The 18,708-nt window shown below is 47.2% G+C and overlaps 1 protein-coding gene across 2 annotated transcripts in view; it reads right to left on the bottom strand.

Annotated features, from left to right (window-relative positions):
- Ankrd50 (ankyrin repeat domain containing 50) overlaps window positions 1–18,066 on the bottom strand; it is a 44,740-nt gene extending 26,674 nt beyond the window's left edge. The window contains exons 1-3 of one of the 2 annotated variants that reach the window (XM_058572559.1): window positions 17,857–18,066; window positions 16,959–17,068; window positions 15,587–16,828 (exon numbers count right to left, since the gene is read on the bottom strand). In XM_058572559.1, coding sequence (XP_058428542.1) covers window positions 15,587–16,098 — 512 coding nt within the window. In that variant the 5' untranslated portion in view covers window positions 16,099–16,828; window positions 16,959–17,068; window positions 17,857–18,066. The remainder of the gene's footprint in view (window positions 1–15,586; window positions 16,829–16,958; window positions 17,069–17,856) is intronic. The other variant, XM_046424201.1, reaches the window with a different exon arrangement.
- Between the last annotated feature and the right edge of the window lie 642 nt (window positions 18,067–18,708).

Genomic DNA, 18,708 nt, shown 5'->3' with positions numbered 1-18,708 from the left:
CACACAAAGGCAGTTTGCTAAGTGTAAGCTGGATAGGCCTGGGGGACCCTAGGCCTCAGATCATTTCAGAAAAGTCACTCTCTCCCAAGGTCGAGGTGGGGTTTTCCAGAGGCCAATGTAGAAGCAGAGCTGGAAATGCAGCTGTCCTTTAAGTCCAATATTTAAAACCATTTGCAAAGAATGAAAAAGCCACTCTTTTAAGTGCTGGTTTTGGTTTTTCATTCCCTCTTATTTCTGGCTTGGATAATATAGGTATTCTTTCATCAAAATTTTATTTATGTTTGCATGTATAGTTTTATTATTATCATTACATTAAAACATTATACAAAATTATCAATTTAAGTTTCAAATACAGCTAATGCTGATAGATATAACCTACATAAAAAAACAGCTCTTTGGATCCTCAATAAATTTTGAGTTTAAAGGGTATCTAGAATGAAGGTGCTTGAAAAGCATGGCTACAGAACAAACCCTGACAAGCCGATCTGCACACCTCCTCTGTGCTCAAGCCATGGGGGTTGAAGAGCAGATTCACAGGGTGCTCACCTATGGCTGGCCGGATTTAGGAGGGACACACAGGGTTCCTAAAAGTGTAGATTATTTTCTTTAAAACAAAATCAAATACAGATTTGAAGCAAATATGGCAAAAAGTGTATTGCTGCCGCAGTCCGGCTGCAGCAAAGTAGCCATGGCTCTCAGCATATTGCTTTTCTACCTATTTCACTATATAACTGAACACTTGTGGGTAGGGAATCTATCACTTGCCCCACAAATTCCTTTTCTCCAACTGTATATTTCCTTTGGTGCCACTAAATTTCCCTGTGAATCCCACTAGGTCCACTGGGTGACATCTATTTCTCTCAGCAACTTCACACACACACTGACTAAGAATAGACCTATAAAGTTTTTCCCCCTTTTCCAAATGAATTATGAATTTTTTTTTTACTGATAATCTTTCAGAAATAGGAACCCCACAGATGAAATTATAGATTTATGGAGAGGTAAAAGGGACCTCAGAGACTCCATCACATGACATAATCTGATGCAATGTCCTTAAAAAAAAAGAGTCAATAAAAGGGAATGTCAACAGTATTTGAAAAGATAGAAATAAAATAATCAAAAGTACTGGTTTAAAACAGATCCTTTTCATCTATAACTATCTTTCATGTATATTTAAATTTCTCTACACATAGACACACACACACACACACACACACACACAAAAAAAAAAAAAAAACAACACAGATGAAAAAGGCTGACATGGTTAAAGCAATACAACTTACCAACTGACCAAAATGACAATGTTTTAAATTAAAATAAGTAGCTATCCATTAATGCAAGCAATAGTTACTGAGTCCCTAAGGCTAAGAACACAAGGAGGATAAAATGGGCATTCACTCTGTTCATTCCAAAAGGCAGGCAGGACGTCAAGGAAAGGAGAAGGCACACAGAAATACTCCAGATCATGACAGATATTAAAATTCAGAAAGAAGACGAAGTAGGGTGATGTGGTTTTGACTGGACAGGGAGACTCCACAGGGCTCAGTGGAGAGGGAGAGGGCAGAGGCAGCCCTGAAGAGGGCACTCCAGCCATGACAGGCTGGCAGCCAGCCAGACACCTGCTGGCTGGACTCACCTCCTTCAGAAGGTAACAGGGTCGTGAGGGAGGAGCATGGAGCAGGGGCACAAGAGGGAGATGGCAAGCTGAAGGGCGGCAGGGAGCAGACCAAGAGGAACTCGGGGGTTTCAGCAGGGCAGCAACATGACCTGATGCTTGGACTGTCTGAAGACAGAGGGAGCCAGCATCAGGAAGGCCGGCGAGGAGGCCACTACTGTGGTCCTTCTGCCAAGAAACAGTGGCTGGGGAGCAACCATGGAGGGGAGGCAGGAGGAGGAGGACAAAGGAGCCCTGGGCTCAGGAAAGGGCTGCGTACAGCTTAGCAATCAACAACGATGCCCAGATTTTTAACAAAAAAATAATAACTTCCCCTTTGGAATATTATGTTCTCAGTCTGTGTTTTAGCTATTTTCTTACAACAGTACAGCAAAATACCAAAACTCAAAATAACAAGGATTTCTCCTTTGTTCTGTGTGTTTTGATCTGCTCTCTCCTGGACAAAAGGTGCAGACGGGTCTGTCCCTCCTCACCTCTGTCCTCACCCTGGACCATCTCCAAGTCCTGGGTAGGTTCTTGTGGAAATGATGGTAGAAACACAGGAGGACAAATCCCACTTTAAGCCTCTGTTTGACAGGTCACTTTTGCTAATATCCCACTGACCACAGTAAACCTCGGGGATGAGCCAAAATCACATGGCGGGAGATACCCACTTCTCCATGTGATGAAGACCATGGGTACTCAGAGGGACAAAGAACACAGGTAGTAACTCAGCCAAACATAGTGTCAGTGTGGTCAAATCAAGACATGGTGCACTAGAAAGGCAATGACATTTAGGATCTTTATGAGATTAGGATCACGGGATAGAGAAATTGGTTTGAAATTTAAAAGAAAATGATAAAGTCTGAAGACATCAATGAGATCAATAGAGACTAAAGATCACAACCAACCAGGACACAGTTCAAAGAGATTTGTAAGAAAAGACCATAAGTATTCACTTATTTTAATTCTTAAAATTAAGCAATTTTATTTCATAAAATTAAAAAATAGCAAAATCACTCAACAAAGTAAGAGGCTAAATAAACTTTTAAAAAGTTTCATAGTTCCACCAAGTATATAATACTCTTACTAAACATTAAAAAAAATAAGAATACGCTTACTTGTCCATATCGCTAAAAGCTTTACCACTGTTTGCTATGCTTAGAAAATATTTCTTAAAAGAATGAATGTGCTAAATATGCTCTGCTGAGGTCATAGAAACACGCTGTGCACCTGAGAGGAGGCAGAACTGAGTCATGAAGAGTTTTCAACGCTAAGCAGAGAAATTTGCATTGGTTATGCAGCTTACCACAGGCAAGAGGAAGGACCTGCAGAAGGCACTAGGCAACTGTGCCCAAAGGAATCCAACAGACCAACCAGGAACAGGTGAATACAAATTCTAAATTAGTAAAAGAACACAAGAATTCATCCAAGAAACAGGTGAAATATCTTAGACAAGAGTAATATAATAGGAGAGAGTCAAAGAAAATGCTAGAATCCAGCCTAGGGCAGTGCTTCTCAATCTCAAGGACACTAGGGTCCAGTTACAAGGCAGATTCTGAGTCAGGAACCAGAGATTCTGCCTCTTCATGGACCTCCAAGGTGGGGCCAGCACTGCTAACTTCAGATCACTTCTGAGTAGAAAGGACCCAGAGAATGGAGCCATTATGGAGAACTTCCTGTGCATCAGCTTTCCCAGCACTCCAGACACTGCAGGAGCATCTCATCACACGTTCTCCCACCTTCATGGCGTGCACCAAACACGACTTGTGTATCCAGTTTTGATGTTCTGTTCAGTGTACCTCCTCCCACTTAACTAGGTGCCTTACTTGGTGCACCACTTTAGCCCTGATGCTTAACTTAGCATGCATCTGGCACATGGCCTGCACTGAGGATTTAAGAAATGAATGAACAGAAATACTGGTAAAGAAGCAGGTCTGAACACACCAGGGTGAGAAAGGGCAGCTGCGTGCAAAGAGACGCTACTGAGAACAGATAGAGGCTCTGGGTGCAGATCTGATGGCTGTATTAATGTGGACTTTGGAGCCATGAAAGAAAATAATGTAGGGGTACACACAAGGAAAGAACATCAAATGAAGCTCTCGGGGGTACTCTTGAGAGAACCTAGGGGAGGAGACAGCAAGGAATACAGTCAGCAGGAGGTTCTCAAAGGAAGAACACTCAAATAATGAAAAAAAAAAAGTTTTAAAACACAGCCTCTGGGCTAAGGCAGATGGAGCACTGAGCAGAGCAACAGGCTAAGCCTCCTGCTGGAAATGGGAGATTCTAGGAGGTTCAGGAGGAGCAGGAGGCAGGGAGGAAGGGAGGAGACGGCACTCTCTGTTCACACCCAAGGCTATCTGCTGCCCATCTGAAGGAAGACGCAGCCTGGTGTGTTTGAAAATGCCTCCAAGAGCCAGGCTGACATACAGAAATAAATGAAATAAATGAAATGGTCTCTTATAAAGCAGGGACGGGGCTTGGCTCAGATCAGAGCATGCAGCACACGCCCCCTCCCCCCCACAAACAGCAGCTGACCCACTTCAGGGGAGTAAGAATCCAATACTGTCAAAATTGACATTTTTATTTTTTGTCCTAGGAACACACAAAAATCGGAATATGTGTGTGAAATTTCCTGAATTGGGCAGAGAATATATTGAATTTGTAGTGTACCACTGTATTCTCTCTGGCCAACACAAACAAGCAAAAAAACCGACTTATCCAAAGTGAATAAAAGTACAAGACTGCAGAGCAGAACGGAGAGTGTGGCTGGCTTTGAGCAGACAAACATGCAAACAGGGCCGATATGTTGAGCCACCAAAGCACAGGTGGCCAAGGCAGAGGACAACAGGCTCAGCAAGTGGCCAAGAGCACCACAACAAAGCAGGATGCACTTCTCTGTGAGGCACAGGAACCCAACCCAGCATGGAGAGAAAGGGCTGGAGGAGGGGGTGGAGGCTTGGAATTAGTGGAAGTCCACCCTGAAGTCCACCCGACACAGCTCCAAGTCAAAAGCAAGAGGACCACAGTGGAAAATGGCCTCAGACTTGGAAAACTGTTTTTGAAAATACACTGATAGATTTGTTTTTTATTTTAAATTTGGACAATCCCAACACTTTTCAGTGATCTTTTCATCCGACAATATCTGAGCATGGACAGCGATGGCTATCTGAAATGGTACTAGGTATACGAGATGGATTACGGAAGCAGAATATTCTGTGGAGAAAACACTCCACAAGTGAGGGCAAGAAGGCAGCAGCCCTCCTGTTCTGAGCCCCTTTGTTGAGTGTGCCAAAACACTTGGAGCCAGTTGAGACAGGAGATAGCTATCTGGCCACTTAAAACTACCTGGACTGATGCCATATATTCGTACACGCTCAACAGCAGACAGCAGGTTAATAAATTAATCACCATACCAGCCTGGTCTGCAATTAAAACTGACCTAAATAATCAACTATCTCTGTTTTTGTTAGTTCGGTGGTGGTGACTTGGTGGTGACTTAGTGGCAACTTAGAACAAAGCAGCCCGAGCTGGAAAAGAGCATCAATCAGGTGCCCGCGGAAACGCCTGTCAATCAGCCAGATCTCCTGACTAACTCCTGTCAATCAGCAGGACCCCCTGGCCAATCCTGGAGTTCAGCCAACTCCCCTGACCAACTCCAAGGGGGCAAGGGACCCTAGAAACACCTTTCCCTGTCCCAAGCCCTTCCCTTCCTGCTGTAAGCCCCATAAAAGTCCAGTCCCATCGAGCTTCCACGCGGTTTCTCCTCAGACCCTTCCCCTGTCCCCTCTGTGGGTCTGATCGAGTTCCGCCCGGGAGTGATATCTCAATAAAGCCTGTTGTTCGCAGCCTGCCCGCCTGATCTGACATCTTGGTGCCGAAACCGGGAAATTTCTAAGCAGCTCTTTCCCTCTCCCTTCATCCGGGCCCACAGGAGTGGGGTAAGTTCCTCCTTTCCCCTGACCTTCCAGACCCTTCCTTTCTGTCTGTCCGCGGGGTCTATCCGTAAGTCACGCGCGTGCCACAGGCCCTGCCAGTTCTGTTCAGGGCTCCGGGGACTGTGGAGACGTCCCAGTCCTCCTGAGAGCCCCCCCGCCCCGCCAACCAGGTTGGCCAACCACTGGGGCCCACGGAGGCTGCAGGGATGCCTCAACCTCCGCCCTGGGCCATATCTGTCCGTAGGTGAGTGCAGACAGAATTTGGGACGCCTTCATCTGCTCCCACTCACCCCCGAGGGTGCCGGAAGGTCATGGGAAACACAGAGTCCTCTCCTTAGACCCCAAAGTCCTTTGGATGTCTGTATTCAAATTCTGCCAAGTTAGGGCTCATTCAAGAACCGCCTGGTATTTTACGGCACTGAGACAATGGGTCACAATGGCCCCCAGAAGGAACTGTCCATTTTAAACCCTCACTGAATTGGACAATTTCTGTTGCCGGACAGGGAAGTGGGAAACAACGCTCAGGCTTTTTGAGAATCACTCCCATCCTGCCCTCTGCCCTCCACCTTCTCTCTGTTCTTTGCTCCTGTCCTGTCTGCTCTCCCTCCCAGCGGTACTGCGTCCCCTCCCCATCCCTGCTGCAGCCACTGCCCGCAGCCCAGTCTGCGCGCTTCCAGTCTGCCTGGCCACCAGACACGTGCGCCCTTCCTCCCTCCCTCTCTGGCTCCCCACGCATGCCTCCCTTTGCCACCCCGGTTCTGACGGGCAGGCAGAATGGGTCCCACTTGGCTGCAGTGGGTGGGATCTGCGGATCCCTCCAGCCTCCTCCCCCACTCTGCTCACCTCTTCTACTGATGAGACCCTTCCCCCTCCACCTCCCCCAGGCTCTTCTTCCTCTCCTGCTACCTTGATTTCCCACCCACCTTTCCACTGATACCACCCTTCCCCCTCCACCCCTCTCCTCTTCCTCCTCTCCTACAGCCATGATCACCTCCACCCACTCACCCCTCTCTTCTCCCATCAGTGCCCACACCCAGTCCCACCCATCCCTCTTATCAGATTACCCACAGTTCCTTTGTCCTCTCAGGGAAGTAGCCGCTTCAAGATCTTTCCCAGATTGAAAAACCTCTTGGGTCCTTCTCTGCTGACTCTTCTGCTTATATTAAGGAATCCCGACATCTCTCCCAGACTATGATCTTACCTGGCACAACGTCTATGTTGTTCTGTCCTCTACTCTGACCCCACATGAGCAAGCCCACATTCAGCAGGCTGCTGGAGATCATGCTGACCAAATTCATTTAACAGATATGACTCTCCCCACAGGTGAAGCAGTTGTTCCCCTAACCAAACCTAACTGGGACTATCAAGATGGCCAACAAGGTCGCCGTCACTGTGCTTGCGTGGTCCAGTATCTTATAGCAGGCACGCAAGCAGTTTCTAATAAGGTAGTTAACTTTGATAAACTGAGGGAAATTACACGGAATCCTGATGAAAATCCAGCCTTATTTCTCAACCGCCTTATAGAGGACCTAACCAAATACACTAAGCTGGACCTTGAGTCTTCCACCAGGGCTACAGTGTTAGCAACCCATTTCATTACTCAATCGGCTCATGATATTAGAAAAAGCTCAAATGAGCTGAGGAGGACTCTCAGACCCCTATCTGAGATCTGGTGAAAATGGCCTTTAAAGCAGGCTCCATTGCAGAAAAAGGTCACGCCCAAACCCAGGCCTTGGCAGCAGCCCTGAGGCCTACGTCTCCAGCAAAAGTTTCAGAGGGGGACCAGCATTCCTCTCCACCAGAGGCTTGCCTCAAATGTGGATTCGAAGGTCACTGGGCTGGCCAATGCCCAGACCCATGGCTTCCTCCCAGGCCATGCCCCACCTGTAAGCAGACAGGACATTGGAAGATTGACTGCCCCATGGCTGGCCCTTCCTTGGCGCCTCTACGCAGGGGTATGACCAGTCAGGCAGTCCCTTCTCCTGAACTTTTGGGGTTCGCAGAAGACTGAAGAAGCCCAGACTCGAAGACCCCCATCACCCCCCCCCCCCCGAGCCCAGGATAACGCTCCAGGCAGTGGGTAAGTCCACAACCTTATTTGTGGACACGGGGGCTACCTATTCTGTCTTGCCTGCCCATGCTAGGCCTCTGTTTCCTTCCCAGATCTCAGTTATGGGGATTGATGACAAACCCTCCTCCCCAAACTGAACTGCTAAGCTGGCCTGTGCCCTGGAGGGACACCCATTTACTCATTCATTTTTGGTCATTCCATCCTGTCAGTTCCTCTCCTAGGCAGAGATGTTCTCCAACTACTAGGAGCCACCCTCCAACTACACCCCAAAAATACTACCACTCACTCCCTTCTTCCTCTAATTCTTATCTTCTCTAATAACCTGACAGTACCTACTGTGCCACTGCCCCCTGACCTAGTCAATCCCCAGATCTGGGACATCTCCATGCCGTTCATAGCCTCCCACCACAAGCCAGTCCGTATCCAGCTGAAACCCCAAACTAAATTTCCTTCGTGTCCCCAATTTCCCATCTCTAAAACCCACAGGGAGGGACTTAAACCCATTATAGACCGGTTACTGGCCCAGGGACTCCAAATCCTTACTGACTTCCCCTGCAACACTCCCATATTTCTGGTGCGCAAACCCTCAGGAGCCTATCACTTAGTCCAGGATCTCTGCCTAATTAACGAGGCCGTTCGTTATTCCCATCCACCCGGTGGTTTCCAACCCTCATGCTTTTCTTTCTCATATCCCCCTTTGACCATTCACTTTACTGTCCTGGATCTTAAAGCTGCCTTCTTTACTGTGCTCCTCCATCCTGACTTCTTTGCCTTCACATGGGAAGACCCTACATCCTTTAAGTCTCAACAGCTGACATGGACAGGCCTACCCCAAGGCTTCAGGGACAGTCCCTACCTCTTTGGTCAGGCCTTGACACAGGATTTAACTGTTTGTGATTTGGGAATAGCACTCTCTTACAGTTGGACAGAAGCCTTCCCTACCTCCAGGGAAACCGCTAACACCGTTGCCTCCATTCTCATTGAGCAGATCATTTCCAGGTTTGGACTTCCTACCTTCATCCAGTCCGACAACGGTCTGGCCTTCACTTCTCAGGTTGCTCAACTAGTCTCCAAAGGCCTCAACATCACGTGGAGGCTCCCCATCCCCCAACGACCCCATACAGTCATACTTCCATGCTGGGGCCCACCAAACTCAAGATTTCTCGCCAACCCTCTCCTTTTGTTACTAATCATTAATCTCTCTCAAGCTTCTATCCCAACCCACAGATGGCGCTTCTACATCCAAGCGACATGGCAACAGGATGGCACCACCCACTCTCAGTTTATGGGCCAAGGCGATTGCCCTTTCACTGGCTGTAATCGGGCCGTCACCCTTAATGTTACTGGATTCAACCAGGCCACCTCGTCCCACTTATGTTCAGCAATGCTGTGCTTCATAGCAGACCAAACTGAGGAATCTTGTAAGCGCTGGCCTGACACCTATGGCGGGTGCCCTTATAATTCATGCAAAAAACGCTTTCCAGATAAGCCTTGCTATGAGAATGGAGCATACACCAAATTGACTATTTGGGACCCATGGAACCCAAGATGGGCTTCTGGTGTTGATGGTAAATTTTATTCATGGGGTTTTGCCAGGCATCCCTCAGCCTCTATCAGAATCTGGAGAACTTATATACAAGTGCTCCCTCAAATTCACATAACCACCCAGGAGCAAGAGAGGGAACTCCAACACCAGCTGGATACAGTTGCCCATTCTGAAGCTGACCCTTTCTCATGGGTGGCCCTAATATGTCAGGGCCTTCAGCTTCCTAATTTGTCCAAAGTGAATAACATTTCAGACTGTTTCCTCTGCGCAGGTTTGGATCTACTCCATTAACTGCGAGTCCCATTGATTTTCTGCTCAATACCTCAACTAGACCCCAAGGACCCCCTTCTCCAGCCTTTGAGGAAGTACCTCTTTTTCGTAACTCATCAGGGAACTTCTCTTGCTGCTACACTTCCTCAGGTTCTGCACCCTGTGACCAGATTGTTCCAATTTCTTCCTTAACCTTTGCTCCGCCTGGGTTCTTTTTCTGGTGCAATGGTACCCTGACAAAAAATCTAAGCATCAACATGCCGTTTGCTTTTTGTGTTCCTTCCACCTTGGTCCCCAATTAACTCTGTCCAGTGAGACAAATTAACATGGCTTGTCACCACCTCCCTTTCCAGGACAAGAAGGGCCGTCTTTCTACCAGTAGTAGTTGGCCTCTCCCTGGCCTCCTCCTGTGCTGGACTCGGGGCAGGAGGACTTGGTTATGCAGTAACCGCTACTCAGAAGCTTGAACAACATCTTCAGGAAGCAGTAGAGGCATCAGCCACCTCTCTCGCTTCCCTACAAAAGCAAATAACATCTCTTGCCCAAGTCTCATTGCAGAACCGTCGAGCTCTAGATCTTTTGACACAGATAAAGGAGGAACATGTCTGTTCCTGAAATAAGAATGCTGCTATTATATCAACGAAATTGGATTGGTCGAAGAGAATGTTGACACCCTCCGTCGTTTGGGTGAAAGGCTTAAACAGCAGCCATCAAATGACCCCTGGCCAGGCTGGCTAAACTCAACCCTCATTGCGTGGCTGACTCCCATTCTCACTCCTATATTAGTAATAGGACTTCTATTAATGATTGCTCCCTGCCTCCTCAGGTTCACTCGAAAGCGAGTGAGTGAAATTGCCAGAGTGACCTACAACCAGATGCTCCTACACCTCTACAGTCGCCTCCGCACCGGAGCCACTCCCCCCCACGATGCCCCTAAACAAGCAGGAAGTAGCTAGACTGAAATTCGCCACCCTATATCACCAAAAAGGCTGGAATGTTAGGTCCGTGGTGGTGACTTGGTGGTGACTTAGTGGCAACTTAGAACAAAGCAGCCCGCGCTGGAAAAGAACATCAATCAGGTGCCCGCGGAAACGCCTGTCAATCAGCCAGATCTCCTGACTAACGCCTGTCAATCAGCAGGACCCCCTGGCCAATCCTGGAGTTCAGCCAACTCCCCTGACCAACTCCAAGGGGGCAAGGATCCTAGAAACACCTTTCCCTGTCCCAAGCCCTTCCCTTCCTGCTGTAAGCCCCATAAAAGTCCAGTCCCATTGAGCTTCCACGTGGTTTCTCCTCAGACCCTTCTCCTGTCCCCTCTGTGGGTCTGATCAAGTTCTGCCCGGGAGTGATATCTCAATAAAGCCTGTTCAGCGGCCCTTTTAAATCTGCCTCCTTTGGTCGCAGCCTGCCCTGCCTGATCTGACAGTTTTCTCTTATGAAGAGCTTGGGCGTTCTTTCAGCTAGGCTGTGACAGTCTAGATGGGCAGCAGCATTGTGTGCTGCTCCCCCTCAGAGGACAGCTGGCATTATGGTATGTAAAGTGCCACACAAAACACTAGGGTCAATATAAAAAATTCATCAGAAATGATGTCATAAAGAAGCATATGCCTAACAGAAGAGGTACGAGATACAACATATGCCTAACAGAAGAGGTACGAGGAGAACTCAAGGTAGAAGTCGAGAGAGAGTAAAGTGAAGAACCATCAATGCTACAGAAACAGATAAAAAGCTGGGAAAGCATAGTCCATCATTGAGGGACTCTTATTTGACACAACAACAAGTGTCAGGGTTGGTCTCCCAGTTCGCCATCTTGTCCTACCAAGCCACGCTGCCTTCCACCATGGACTCGAGTTTCCTGCTGAACTCTCAAAACGTAGACAACTGATCTTAAATTGTCATCACAGTTTCATTCTGTCTATGCTTCATCTGGGGTGCCCTGAAGACACTCTTCCTTCCTACTGCACAGGGCCACACAGGAAGCCATGCCACACACAGAAGACTCACTACTGGTCCTGCTGATGTCGGCCTGAAATGAACACAGGCTCTGACATGACCAGGACGAGGGTCGGGAGTTCCAGCTCTGTGCCAGCCACGCTCCACAAAGACCCCAGGGTTCAAGGCCCGAGAGTAGGTTCACCCGGAGCTCCAACCAGACCCAGCCTTCAGCCACCCACCAGCCCCTCCCCAGGTACGGGATCCTGGAAGGCGTCTTGCAGTCCCAGGTCGCCAGGGAGCTGCACTCTAAGCCCACCCACTCTAGACAAGGGCCGTCCAACAAGACACACAAGGGCCGTAACAGAAGCGGAAGGGGCAGGAATGGAAGAAGCCAGTCTAAGAACGTGATCGTTTCAACTTAGTTCCACTAATGACAGAACTGTAAAAATCATCAAACTCCAAAATCAGTTGAAAATACAATGAAAAAGCAACAACAGAAATCAATGTGTCTTATTTACCTCAGCTATTCTCAAATTCAAGCTCCATGAAGGCAGGACTCTGCCTACTCTGCTCACTGCTTGATCTCCCACAGAAATCAACCTAACACAGCTCGCCAGATTTAGTAGTAGATGCTTTTTTAGCCACTTACTTTTTCTTCAGGTTTTCTTTCTATTTTTCCCTATATTTTACTCTTAATACTAGGTGGAACACATAATATTGTATGCTGACTTCTTACATGCAATGATATTACTGAGTTCCATTTTCCTGAATAACAAAGAGAGGTAGAAGGAATTTCATATTAATCTAGTTCCATACTGTCATGTTCCCTTCTAACTTGGCACAGTATGTCATTTCTTAGATTTAGTTGTCATGAAATTTTTTTATGAACTGTTCTCAAAAACACACAGCGTTTGCTCTCAATATTTGCGGTTAGGAATTAATGATATTAGGGCTAGAGTTGTGGCTCAGTGGTAGAGCACATGCCTAGCATGTATGAGGCCCTGGGTTCGATTCTCAGCATTGCATATAAATAAATAAAGGTCCATCAACAACTAAAAGAATATTTGGGCTGGGGCTCAGTGGTAGAGCACTCACCTAGCACATATGAGGGACTGGGTTTGATCCACAGCACCACAAAACGGTAAATAAATAAAATAAAAGTATTGTGTCCATCTACAACTAAAAAATATTTTTAAAAATAATAATTTTTTATTATTGATATTAAAAAAATTTCATGACAACTAAATCTGACATACTGTGCCAAGTCAGAAGGGAACATGACAGTATGGAACTAGATTAATATGAAATTCCTTCTACCTCTCTTTGTTATTCAGGAAAATGGAACTCAGTAATATCATTGCATGTAAGAAGTCAGCATACAATATTATGTGTTTCACCTAGTATTAAGAGTAAAATATCGGGAAAAATAGAACGAAAAACTGAAGAAAAATTAAGTGGTTAAAAAAAAGCATCTATACTAAATCACTTCTCTGAAAGTTCCCCAGCTTAGTGGATCTGAGAATAAGGGTTTTTTTCTTTATCAATATCTCACTACTAATAAATTATTTCACATGACTATGTGGAACTATCAACATTATCAAATTTTAAATGTTAAGAAAATAACAATATAAAAGCTGGTTTTGGATTTTGTTTTTGTTTAAAGTAAAAAAAAGATTTTGCGTATCTTTGCTTATATTAATATTTCATCTCATCACATAGCTACTTCTATCTCCTTCAAAATACCACAACTCCTTGAAAACAATGGTCCTCTGTCCCACTGTCTGGCTGTTAAATTACAACTATACATGCCCTGATAGAATATGTTCCTATTAAAATTCCTTGAAGGACCTATTTAAGAAGTCAGTTGACTTAGACAATTTTCTGCTTCTGCAACAAAATACCAGAGAATGGGGAATTTATAAACAAGAGAGGTTTATTCAGTCCTCCATTCTGGGGGGTGAGAAATCCAGGATGGAGGGGCAGCATCCGGTGAGGGATTTCTTACTGGTTAATGTGGTAAAAGGGCAAGCAAGTGTAGACACAGAAAATATAGGATGGAAAGACAAAGTGATTAGCACCCACTATCAAGAATAGCACCTACTGTCAATCAAAAAAAAAATTCTGGTGCGGTTTTCACACACAGCTCTAAATTCTTCTTCCCTTCGATTAGATACTAACTGTAAATTACACAAGAAAAAGAAAATATGAGGAACAACTGAGTAATAGAAAAATTTCTTTTAGAAAAATCAATGATACTATAGTGAGAGGTATGCTTAAGTATTAGAACATCAAAAATATATAGTTATCAGGATTTTAAACATTTAGGTATTAGAAATTTATATATGCATTCCAATAAAATACAAAATTATATAATTTTAATTAATTAGGCTCTTCTTGAATTCTTTGAAAGTAATTGTTTCAGGTGTCACCCAAATAGTTTATGAACTTACTGATGACAAACAGATTAAAACTCAGGTCTTCACTATTGATGGTTATCTTGAGAAAAAGTAATAAAAGATGTTTTTGTGTAGAGACCATAGTCTCCTAAAAGGGAAAGTTTCATTTTCAAGACTCCCTCACTGGCTCAATCACAGTGACTGCACAGTGGACCCGCTCCATCACACCTGCCATCTCCCTTCCATGCCACAAGCATTAACTCAGTCATCCTCATAGACTGGTGAATGATGTAACAGTTTTAAGCCTGATTCTGATGACCAAAAGACGCACCCTGACTTCTACTGGACTGCACTGACAGATTAAAAGGCCAAGAGTCCTATACTTCTCAAAAGCAAACTCTGTGAGTTTAATAGCCCCTCCCAAGCTTAAGTTCTACACTATCATTCCTCACTCTTAGCCACACCGTGAACCAGCCCTCACTCTCCAACTTCACTGCACACCAACTTCTACATCACTCCCTTTTCATCAAGTCCTTAAAATAAACCTATTATTAAAAATATGGAGAGAGATCCTTCAAATGCCACTTAACTAGCTTGGACAGTTTACTTCACTTTCCACCCCTCGGTTTCCTCATACGTAAACGGGGATGACCTCACAGAATATTATGAAGATGAAATGGTTTAATATTTATAAAACTCTTAGAACAATGACTAACATACTGTTTGCTATAATTACTAAATATTATCAATATACCTTCAAACTTTATGGATTTCATGACTCTAGATTTGAGGAGACCATAAAAATAAGCATCTCCCTTTTCAGAGCTACTCAAAACTGTTCCAAGTCCTCCTAGAGACACACTCATACGAATCTCCAGTGCACAGTGTTCCATAATCCTTGGGGCACAAACTTTTACCTGCTAAAGCCTAGTTAATATGGGGAGAAAAAGGTGTGTGGCAAAATGAGTCACTCAAGCAGAAGGGAGGCAATAGCCAGCACACAATAACAATTGCCACTTTCACAATGACCAAGGAAGTGACAGGCAAAAATCATATTTTCAAGAAATTATGTTTTCTTGAGCAAATTTTGAATCTGCAGCCACTTCAAAAAGCAACTTGCTTAGATCAGTCCACTCACCATGAACAAATGCTTAACTAAAATTAGGGGGAAAAATGTTCTCTGCACCACTCACTAAAAGAACTAAATAATCCCAAATTTTCACTATTTTATAAATATCACATAAACTTATAATTCAACTTTTCAATAAGTTAATATGGGAATAATCCCAAAACCACATTAGCAAATTTTCTTCAGACTCTCAATGCCTATGATGCCTTTTAAGGAGAAATTTTCATGTAAAAAATAATATGCTATAAACAAAAAGGTACTGACTGGCTTCTACACTGAGAGTTCTTCTACTTCAGCTCGTAGTATAGATAGTTCATCCTCCCTGAAAATGAGGCCTGGTTTCCAGGCAGCTAACTGTTCTTCTTTATCGTAAGAACAGACTCCCCTTACCACTGACAGTTACTGTTAGAAACGGAACATTCTGTTACTAAACAAGAACAGTTAAGACTTACTTTTAATCTATATACTGTGAAATACAAAGTTCTGTTTCTTCCCATACTAAAATAAACAGTTGTACTCACAACCACCGATTAGCCCAACTGCACAGCACTAGAAAAAGTACCTCAAAAAAAAAAAAAAAAAAAACTAGCTAAAAATCACTAATTGTTGCACAGAAACCTAAACACTATGACATTATTTACTGTTACCTTTTGAATGCTTCTGCTGGGTTCCTCTCACATTCCCCAGGCTGTAAGAGGCTTTGAACGGCTGGATCTCGTAGCTTGTCCTCATATCCTTGGAGTAGTCCACTGCGGCATATCTGGGCAACCAGACCTCTAACGAACCCTCCAACACACAAAGTATCAGAGTCCTGGGCTTTGCAGAAATGAAAAGCCAAAGCCTGGCGATGTAAACCTCTCTGCAAGCTTGTAGGTGAACTTGGCCATAAGAGTTCAGTACACAGGGCTGTCTTGCCACTACCAGGCCCTCCTACCAACAACACACCCCAGGCAGCTGCCTTTCCTGAGACAGCACCAGCATTATTCCCAGAATTCATCACAAGGGATGGTGTGTTGACAGCACTACTGCAGCAGCTGGTTTTCTCCTGGAGGCAATGCTGAAGCTTGTGGAAAACCCACTCCCTACAGTAAAACTGCTTCCCTTGCAGTAAACTCGTTTGGGCCATTTTGCAGACTTTTTCTTCCCAAGGATTAGTCATAATAGGTTTTCTATCTTCAACACTGGCTAGGAGCTAGGTACACCAATATAGTCTTTATATCCATTTGGACATAACTTGCATTTGAATGATAAAAGTAACCAGTTACAGAAAAATTCAACAGTCACAATTTATCAATACAATGTGCATGACTGTATCTGCTTCTATATTCTTGATTAGCAGAGAATATATTAATTGTTGAACAGATGTAAAAACAACTGGTTCCAAAGCTTGCCAATAGTTTTTGTATATTTTGATGGGTCATATAGCTCCATCGTTATGTCTGGAGTTTATGTGACTGTGGAGATTTCAAGCATACAGATGAAATAATAAATCTGGAAAACTCAAAAAGAGAAAACTCAGTCTTCCAATATATAACAAATGCTTCTCCAGACTCCAAGTGTTAATTGTGTGTATGAAAATTATATGTAGAAAAGCTGTCCATTATCTTAAATGTCATCAAAGAGACAATATTTATATAGTACATAGGTAGCTCTGTATTTCTTGTTGAAGGATGATCACTCCAAGGACTAGTTCTTGCCAGTTTTAGGCATCTGGGCAACTGCGAGGGAACTGATTCAGATTATCTCTTATGTAGCAGAAATGACAAACCACTGTTTACACTTTCTTAATCCAAAGCATTCATAAAAGGCATTTTTCAAGACAGCAGATTCTTAATAAACGGGTCCCTGGGTCTTAAGATGTCCAGGTAATCCACAATTTCCATAAGTAACTAAAACGAAACAAACAAAAATATCTTAGTGCAAAATACTGTATATTAAAAGCTTATTTATAATTCACCCATTAATCTCAAAAATCCATACACCTCATCTCTGGCACTTTCAAGAAGTTGGGACACTTACCCCTCAAAGATACTCGTTCCATTTCCCTTTTGCATTATTTTCTTCTATGGTTGTAATTCCCAAGCAGCCGATTTTAATAATTTAATATCGATTTTTGAAACCTTTTCACCCTAGAAAGGGAGAGAAAGAGACTTGATGCACATGGAGTGACACCCTTCATTTTGGCCAGGAGGCTCTGAGGCTAGCTCGGTGGAACAGCGCCTCCAAGGAAGCGCTCCCAGCTCGCCCGGCACGGCAGTCAGGGGCTGTCTACTGGACTCGCCGCACTTCTTTGTTGGTAGTTTGCAAAATTGAGGAAAAGAACACCAGGGTTGCGGCTGGATGGAAACTGGTTAACAGAAAGGGGAAGGCGACGGTCCCTTCCACGAATGATAAATCAAACAGACTACAGCGTGACTCCTTCCCCGCGCTGCACCAAGGGCGACGCGCAGGACGGGGTCGGACGCCGCCTCCCGCTCCGCGCAGCGGCGAACTCCTCCCGAGCACGGGCGCGGGGCAGCGGCGCCGGCGGGGCAGCCCGAGTCCAGCTCCGCAGGGAGACAAAAGGGTCCGGGTCCGGCGCCCGGGCCGCCGCGGCTGGCCGCTCGGCAGAGGCCGCGCCCCGCACCGCGGTCCCCCGGCCCGGCACGCCCGCCGCCGCCCGCCCCGCCCCTGGGGTGTGTCCGCGGGAGGGTGCGGGGTCCTCGGAGCCCCCGCGAGGGCCGCGGCCAGCGTCCAGCGCGGCGCCCCCAACCCGCCTGGCCCGCGGCGCGGGGCGCGCCGGAGCGGGGGTGGCGCGGCGGGGAGGCGGGTCTCCACCAGCCCCGCCGCAGCCGCGCGCTGCCGACCGAGGGAGGGCCTCGCTCCCGCCGCCGCCGCCCCTGGGCACCGCGGCCCTGCCATCGCCGCCCCTCGGTACCTCGGGCCCCACCGCCGCCTCAGGCACTGGCTGCGCGAGACGCCGCCACCAGCAGCGCTCCCGGATCCGGCTGCAGCCGCCTCCACTGCCGGCCTGGGGTGCGCTCCCAGCTGCAGATCCGCCTCTTGGCTCCCGGCGACGGCCAGCTCCAGCTGCCCCAGCAGCCCGGGCCGTGCCGCTCCCCACCCCCACCGGCCAGCGGCCGCCACCGCCGCCGTCAGGGCAGTGACTGTCTAGGCAGCCGGGACCCGCCGGCTCCGCCCCGCCGCCGAAGCTCCGCCCCTAGGCCCCGCCCCGCCCTTTCTTCGCCCGCCCAGGCCCCGCCCGCCCTCGAGACCCCGCCTCCTCCGTCCGACCTGCCTCACCCGCCCGACCAGGCCACGCCCCCGGCGTCGGCCCTTCTTAACTCGCCGGCGAGCGCCCCGCCCCCGGGGCCCTGCTAGCTTCGCTCGCCCGGGCAGGTCCCGTTGGGCTGCGCAGGCCCCGCCCCTGAGGCCTTTCCCCGCTTCCCTGGCGGCCCGTGCCCGGGCGTGCGCGGCCGCTGGGGACCCGCTGCCGCTCGGTGGGGGCGCCTTTCGGGGCGGGCGTCGGGGCTCCGCCTTTCCACGGGGGGCGGAGGACAGGGCGGTGGTGCGTTCTCGCGACCTGAGCTCTCGGTAGTCGCCGCCTCCCTCGGCCGCGAGCCTGCCTTTGTCCTGCGGGCCGCGTCCCTCCCTCGCTGCGCGCCTCCGAGGCCACTGGGCTCGTAGCCCCGCGCGGGCCTGATCGCCTCTCCGTCCACTGAATTGCGGGGATGCTTTCCCAGCCCAGACCTCCACGAGGGATGGGCAGAGGGGGACGCTGCCGGGCCGC

The sequence above is a fragment of the Marmota monax genome, unplaced genomic scaffold, assembly GCF_021218885.2.
Source record: "Marmota monax isolate L192 unplaced genomic scaffold, Marmota_monax_Labrador192_F-V1.1 WCK01_AAM20220418_F8-fsc00620, whole genome shotgun sequence".
NCBI lineage: Eukaryota > Metazoa > Chordata > Mammalia > Rodentia > Sciuridae > Marmota > Marmota monax.
The sequence above is the reverse complement of the archived record's forward strand: the minus strand, read 5'-3'. Positions and strand labels throughout refer to the sequence as shown.